General features: G+C 46.3%; 2 protein-coding genes across 4 annotated transcripts in view; both read right to left on the reverse strand.

Moving 5' to 3' along the window:
* Positions 1–744, reverse strand: part of ZNF181 (zinc finger protein 181) — a 40,799-nt gene extending 40,055 nt beyond the window's left edge. For 2 of the 3 annotated variants that reach the window (XM_040252946.1, XM_040252944.1), the window contains exon 1: positions 562–743. In XM_040252946.1, coding sequence (XP_040108880.1) covers positions 562–614 — 53 coding nt within the window. In that variant the 5' untranslated portion in view covers positions 615–743. Of the gene's footprint in view, positions 1–561 lie in introns of all 3 variants that reach the window. The other variant, XM_040252945.1, reaches the window with a different exon arrangement.
* A 449-nt stretch (positions 745–1,193) lies between these two features.
* LOC120872580 (major allergen I polypeptide chain 2-like) lies at positions 1,194–3,875 on the reverse strand. Its single transcript, XM_040253086.1, has 3 exons — positions 3,765–3,875; positions 3,084–3,268; positions 1,194–1,430 (listed from the first exon to the last, which is right to left on the reverse strand). Exons 1-3 carry the CDS (start codon positions 3,829–3,831, stop codon positions 1,329–1,331), a joined length of 354 nt encoding a protein of 117 aa, XP_040109020.1. The 5' UTR covers positions 3,832–3,875; the 3' UTR covers positions 1,194–1,328.
* Between the last annotated feature and the right edge of the window lie 4,082 nt (positions 3,876–7,957).

A 7,957-nucleotide genomic window follows, 5' to 3' on the forward strand; every position in this document is an offset into this window, starting at 1 on the left:
ATAAATGTAGATGAATTTCAGAATGGATGACATTTCTACAATGTTAATTCATCTCATACAAGGATATGATTTAGCTCTTTATCTATTAAAATTTTATTTTGTACTTTTCAAAAAAGTTTAGACCTTTTTAGTATGACTTGAACACTTTAATACAAGGTCTAGCAGAGCATCCAGCACTTGATAGATGTAAAGCCAAGGTGTAGAAAGAGTGAATGGGTGAATTTAAATACCTAAGTCCAGTCAGCATGTCAAAGAAGAGCCAGGACTCAAGGTCCTGGCCAATAAGCCCCAAGTACCAAGTTCAGCTCTCAGTATGTGATTTTATTATGCCTACCTGGCCAGAAGGTAGAGAGATTTTACCAGTTATGCCACTCTTTATGTGGGTCATGCTGACTGTAGCCTGACATTGCACTAGACCCTAGGAAACAGACAAAACCTAGGCCCTTTCTTGGAGCCTAACAAATTTCCTATGGTAATGCAACTACCCATTCATGCTCTTAGAAGTAGCCTGGAGGGTTCAGAATGCATTCCCATGTGGCACCTTCTGCAGTTTGCACTTACAGCATGAGATGTTTCCATGGTAACAACATTTCCACTGGAGTAGCTTCTTCCATCTACTCCCTTCTTCCTGATTCATCACTTCAAGGGGGTCCTGATCCCCATGGCAGGACCAAAAACACCAGTGGTACTAAGTGTTCCTGAAGAAATGCTGGCTCCTCAGAAGTCACCCACCTAAGATGTAGAAAATAGCAAATTCCACTGGGAGGGAGAAGGGACCTGTAATGAAGCTGCTCAGTCTTTGCCTGAGACACCTGTCAATAACCAGAGGGACAGTTAAAGGATTAGAGGCTCTGCCCCTGTGCTAAAGGTCAGAGTGGGAGACATGCTATCTGTGGCCATGGACAACACTTGAATTCTTCCAGGCTGCTGAAGCAGGGGGGTTGTGTACATGTTATTTTGCTTAATGTTGGTGCACAATCCCCATTCAACAGATGACAGAATGACTTGATAAAGTTGCGGCAAAGTTGCCTATGGTCCCACAGCTTGTCAGTGACAGGGTCTAGGTTTACTTTGTTCTGTCTGACCCTATCCCCGTGCTCTCAATGATCACATGTGTCACTTCTCATCATCTCCTGAGACCTACTGGCTTACATCCTCCCCACAGCACAAACACACACACTGGGCACACTGAGCAATGCTGCAGTTATTTTATTAGAGTCAGACTGATACAGACCACATCAGGTGGGACAGGTGTCTAGATTCCAGCTTCAGATGAGAAGGAAAACAGAGTAGGAAGCACGAGTGCAGGCTGGCATCTCTGGCAAAGATTATCTCAGCAAAGACGTCAGACTGAGACCTAATCCTAAACCAGTGTTCACCACCGATGACAATTTGTAGCCAGTGCAATCTTTACTGAAGATCGTGGAAAGCTGGAAGGGAGGAGGAGGGACAGGATATGAGCCCATACCTGGGCTATCCTGTCTCCCCAGGATCACCTCACGCCTCACCCTCAGGGATTCAGCCCCATCCCCAGCAAGAACCTCCACCACCACTGGAGAGGGGGCTGCCAGCAGGCACTAGAGGGAGGATGGCTCCCTAACAGCCAAGACACAGGCATCAGGAGGGAGACAGAGCCACCAGCCATGTCAGGAAGGGGAGGAGATGGCAAGGGTCAGCAGGGCACAGCTGGGACTGGTCCTGAGGGAGGAGCAAGGTGCTGGAGTCTGGGTTTGGGTTATATCTCCTGCACCTGAGCTTCTTCTGTCAGGACTGCTGCGTGGGCAGAATGTGCACGCAGGTGTCGTGAACAACCCTGTGTATCCTGTGAGCTCCTGTTAATGATTGAGACTCTGCTCATGGCAAACTTCTCATTTTAAACACTTCATTACAGAAAAATATGCATAGGCAGACTATTCACAATCTCCAGTACTGTCTGATAAGAACAAGAAAGAAAAGATAGGCCATCAGTAGATACATTGCTAGCTCAGGCGAGCAGTCACAGGTACCTAGAAGCCTCCTCAGGAGCCTCAGGCACCAAAACACCACAGTGGAAAATCAGGCTTGTAGACATGGAGCCTATGTCAGTGGAAATGGGGCTCTCAGCCCAAGCAATGGCCAACAGAGTGGGAACAAAAGGAGGTGACAGGATCACAGGCCAGAAACTTCACGAAGCCAGGGAGGCCCATGCTGGAAAGAGACTCTAAAGGCAGGGGCTCCTTTTCAATATTCCTAAAATAGAGCTGGGGCTTCCTAGATGGCTCAGTGGTAAAGAATCTGCCTGCCAAGCAGGAGACATGGGTTTGATCCCTGGGTTGGGAAGATCTGCTGGAAAAAGAAATAGCAACCCATTTCAGGATTCTTGCCTGGAGAATCCCATAGACACAGGAACCTGGGAGGCGACAGTCCATGGGATTGCAAAGAGTTGGGCATGACTTAGGGAGTAAATTACCTACACCAAAATAGAGCTGACAAAACTACACGTGTGTGAGCTGAATGCTTCCTTTCCTGCCAAAGATTAAAATTCTACTCCTCCAATGCTGGCTCCCAAACCGAAGGAAACACACACACACACACACACACACACACACACACACACACATGAATCAACACACTTGGCCCATTGCACTGATATTAGTCCTCTCTCTGTGACCCGATTGGCATGATACAGACATATTCAGTAACAAGAGGCTGGATGTGCAGGCAGACTGTGCTTGCATATTATAGGTGCTGTAGGGGCGTGAGAGCTCAGTCGTTTCAGTCTGACTCTTTGCAATCTGCCAGGCTCCTCTGTCCATGGGATTTTCTGGGCAAGAATACTGGAATGGGTTGCCATTCCCTACTCCAGGGCATCTAAATGACCCAGAGATGGAACCCATGTCTCCTGCATTGCATGTGGATTCTTCAACACTGAGCCACTGGGGAAGCCCATTACAGGTGCTATAGGGTGGACCAAAGGTTTATGTAGTTCTCTGTTAATAGCTGTTGTCTATCACACATCCCAAGACTGCCTAATCTATTACCATGTGGCATACTGCACTATGCATACGAGTTCTCAGAGTGAGGGTTAGGGGAGAGTAGATTACCGTGATTCTCAGATGATTCAACCTGTTCACAGGTCCGTTCTCAATGAAGCAATCCTGGGTTTTTTCTAGTGCTACTTTTTCTGCATCAGTAGCTTCAACCAAATCGAGGGTTTTGTTCAACAATGGCGGTGGTAATGCAAGGGTTACAGTGGTAAGGACTCCATAAAAAATAGGGCAGGCTTCGGCTGAAGGCACAACAGAAAACAACTTGTCACAAAAATAACCAAGGTAGAAGGTTCCTGTTTCCCACCATCTGATAGGAACTCACTCATCCAAAGCTTCAGATTCACCTCCCACAGGGACCCCCCACCCCCACCCCAGGACTGCTTACATCCCAGACAGAAAACCTTCCCTATGAGGCACTCCCAGCAGAGGGAGCAGCAAGAGGAGCTAGGCCTGGAAATCCCTCCTCCCTTGACCACTTCCTCCCTTCCAAAGAGCACCATTACCCTAAACAAACTATCCCCCAGGGTGTGTGCAGATAATGACCCTTCCAGCTCCACACCACCCCCTCCATTCAAAGACTGAAAGCCTCAGGGAGTTTGTGCCAGACTCCTGGGCACTGATCTGCCACCTGCCCTCAGAATCTGCCCCTTGAAGTGGCTTGGACAGGACTGGGAAGGATGCAGTGAGACAGCACCGGGCAAGGATCAGGAGGGCCATCCAGAGCCTCCTTCCTACCCTCACGAGTCTCAAAGGTCAGCTCTCTGGTCACCAGCAAGGCCAGCACAAGCAGTGCTCCCTTCATTGTAGTGGCGGCTGGAGTGCTCTGCTCAGGGCAGGGTTTCTGTTGCTTTATAAACCACAAGCTTCCTGAGCCCAGCCCACATACCTCCCAGGAGGACCAAAGGCCTGTGGTCATACAGCTGGGCACAGGTGGTTCCCTAGGTCCTTGGGGTGTTTACTGTGGGAAGCCTTTCCTACTCTGAGAGCAGAGCTCCTGGAAAATATGTGGGGATATCTTTGCCAAAGACCAACTGGAGCTGACATTTCTGACTCCATTTGGAGCCAAGTGCTTTGTTGCCCCAGCCCAACCATCATCTGTTTTTCTGAGCATCCATCCGCCAGCCCTTCCTGGTTCCAAGGGCAGCACTCTCTCAAACTGAGCAGATGGAATTACAGGAGGGCCAAGGACAGCTCTACACCACTGTCAGGCAGAAAAAGTTCATCCAGAATCCTTCCTTTTTCCCCAAAATTTAAGTCCTGGAGATAAGAATGCCACACTGGGCCTTACTGAAGCCCCCGAATATCTTAACATCTTACTGAAGCCCCCAAATGTCTCTAGACAGGGCCCTGATGACTGGGCTCTGAATCATTCCGATCCGGGAACTCTCAGGACTTAAGTCCATGTGGGTTTTTTCAGGGGCTGGTAATACTGTAATTTTGAATCATGCCACCAGCTTTTCTCAAATATTCAAGAGAGAAAGTTCCTATGTCCTAGACCCCTAGTGGCTCCAGTCTTTCCTCTTCTCCTGGCTGTCCCACCTTCCTCCATCTGTGAACCTGGTCTCAAGAGATGTTTGGACTGCAGTCTATCCAGAGGCATCAGGGAGTAGCTGTGGGGTTATAGAGTTTATCTCCTGGGGGGGAGGCCCTGAGGTCCACCCAGAGGGCTGGGTGCACCAAGAGGGCTGGGTCCACCACAAGGGGCAGTGCATGTGTGCAAACTCTCTCAAGAGACAAACTCAACCTTCCACACTACCAAAGCAGTTTGTTGGGACAATTTGAGACAGTCCTTAAAAAATCTAGAAGCAAAGTCTGAGAAGCTCCCAATGGCCAAACTGGAAACAGTTTGAAGACAAAATAAATAAAAGAGAATTAGATGATAACCCAAAGTATAAAGTAATATGTATTAGTCCATACTGATATACATATCAGTTCAGTTCAGTCACTCAGTTGTGTCTGACTCTTTGTGACCCCATGGACTGCAATATGCCAGGCCTCTCTGTCCATCACCAACTCCCGGAGTTTACTCAAACTCATGTCCATTGAGTAAGTGATGCCATTCGACCATCTCATCCTCTGTTCCCCCCTTCTCCTGCCTTCAATCTTTCCCAGCATGAGGGTCTTTTCCAAGGAGTCAGTTCTTTACATCAGGTGGCGAAAGTATTGGAGTTTCAGCTTTAGCAGCAGTCCTTCCAATGAACACCCAGGACTGATTTCCTTTAGTATGGACTGGTTGGATCTCCTTGCAGTCTGAGGGACTCTCAAGAGTCTTCTCCAACACCACAGTTCAAAAGCATCAATTGTTTGGTGCTCAGCTTTCTTCACAGTCCAACTGTCACATCCATACATGACCACTGAAAAAACCATAGCCTTGACTAGACAGAACTTTGTTGGCAAAGTAATGTCTCTGCTTTTGAATATGCTATCTAGGTTGGTCATAACTTTTTTTCCAAGGAGTAAGTGTCTTTTAATTTCATGGCTGCAATCAACATCTGCAGTGATTTTGGAGCCCAAAATATAAAGTCTGACACTGTTTCCACTGTTTCCCCATCTATTTTCCATGAAGTGATGGGACCAGATTCTATGATTTTCGATTTCTGAATGTTGAGCTTTAAGCCAACTTTTTCACTCTCCTCTTTCACTTTCATCAAGAGCTTTTTTAGTTCCTCTTCACTTTCTGCCATAAGGGTGGTGTCATCTACATATCTGAGGTCATTGATATTTCTCCCAGCGATTTTGATTCCAGCTTATGCTTCTTCCAGTCCAGCGTTTCTCATGATGTACTCTGCATAGAAGTTAAATAAGCAGGGTGACAATATACAGCCTTGACCTACTCCTTTTCTTATTTGGAACCAGTCTGTTGTTCCATGTCCAGTTCTGACTGTTGCTCCCTGACCTGCATACAGGCTTCTCAAGAGGCAGGTCAGGTGGTCTGGTATTCCCATGTCTCTCAGAATTTTCCACAGTTTATTGTGATCCACACAGTCAAAGGCTTTGGCACTGTCAATAAAGCAGAAATAGAAGTTTTTTTCTGGAACTCTTTTGATTTTTCATTGATCCAGTGGATGTTGGCAATTTGATCTCTGGTTCCTCTGCCTTTTCTAAAACCAACTTGAACACCTGGAAGTTCACGCTTCACGTATTGCTGAAGCCTGGCTTGGAGAATTTTCAGCATTACTTTATTAGCATGTGAGATGAGTGCAATTATGCGGTAGTTTGAGCATTCTTTGGCATTGCCTTTCTTTGAGATTGGAATGAAAACTGACCTTTTCCAGTCCTGTGGCCACTTCTGAGTTTTCCAAATTTGCTGGCATATTGAGTACAGCACTTTCACAGCATCATCTTTCAGGATTTGAAACAGCTTAACTGGAATTCCATCATCTCTACTAGCTTTGTTCATAGTGATGCTTTCTAAGGCCCACTTGACTTCACATTCCAGGATGTGTGGCTCTAGGTGAGTGATCACACCATTGTGATTACCTGGGTCGTGAAGATCTTTTTTATATAGTTCTTCTGTGTATTCTTGCCACTTCTTTTTAATATCTTCTGCTTCTGTTAGGCAAATTTGGCCTTGGAATATGGAATGAAGCAGGGCAAAGACTAATAGAGTTTTTCCAAGGGAACGCACTGGTGATAGCAAACACCCTCTTCCAACAACACAAGAGAAGACTCTACACATGGACATCACCAGATGGTCAACACCAAAGTCAGGTTGATTATATTCTTTGCAGCCAAGATGGAGAAGCTCTATACAGTCAGCAAAAGCAAGACTGGGAGCTGACTGTGGCTCAGATCATGAACTCCTTATTTCCAAATTCAGACTTAAATTAAAGAAAGTAGGGAAAACCACTATACCATTCAGGTAAGACCTAAATCAAATCCCTCATGATTATACAGTGAAAGTGAGAAATAGATTTAAGGGACTAGATCTGATAGACAGAGTGCCTGATGAACTGTGGATGGAGGTTTGTGACATTGTACAGGAGACAGGTATCCAGACCATCCCCATGGAAAAGAAATGCAAAAAAGCAAAATGGCTGTCTGGGAAGGCCTTAAAAATAGCTGTGAAAAAAAAAAGAAAAAAAAATAGCTGTGAAAAGAAGAGAGGCAAAAAGCAAAGGAGAAAAGGAAAGATATAAGCATCTGAATGCAGAGTTCCAAAGAATAGCAAGGAGAGATAAGAAAGCCTTCCTCAGCAATCAATGCAAAGAAATAGAGGAAAACAACAGAATGGGAAAGACTAGAGATCTTTTCAAGGAAATTAGAGATACCAAGGGAACATTTCATGCAAAGACGGGCTCGATAAAGGACAGAAATGGTATGGACCATGCTGTTTACCTGGGGCCAAACTATGGTGGAGGTAATGAAGATAATCGGAGAAGGCAATGGCACCCCACTCCAGTACTCTTGTCTGGAAAATCCCATGGACGGAGGAGCCTGGTAGACTGCAGTCCATGGGGTCGCTGAGTCGGATACGACTGAGCAACTTCACTTTCACTTTTCACTTTCATGCATTGGAGAAGGAAATGGCAACCCACTCCAGTGTTCTTGCCTGGAGAATCCCAGGGACGGGGGAGCCTCGTGGGCTGCCATCTATGGGGTCGCACAGAGTTGGACATGACTGAAGCGACTTAGCAGCAGCAGCAGCAATGAAGATAATGGTGACCTCCTTCAAAGATCTGTTGAATGATTACATTACTATATGATTACATAAATGTGGGAGAGGAGACCACTAATCCTTACAAAAACATCCTGAATAAGAGTCATAGATTATCCCATCCAGGAGGGAGAAATTACTGCCCTGCCCTCTCTGAGCATAGGCTAGACTTAGGAACTCATTTCCAAAGAGATGGAGAAGGCAATGGCAACCCACTCCAGTATTCTTGCCTGGAAAACCCCATGGATGGAGGAGCCTGGTGGGCTACCGT

Source organism: Oryx dammah, unplaced genomic scaffold (genome assembly GCF_014754425.2).
Source record: "Oryx dammah isolate SB20612 unplaced genomic scaffold, SCBI_Odam_1.1 HiC_scaffold_13, whole genome shotgun sequence".
Taxonomy (NCBI): domain Eukaryota; kingdom Metazoa; phylum Chordata; class Mammalia; order Artiodactyla; family Bovidae; genus Oryx; species Oryx dammah.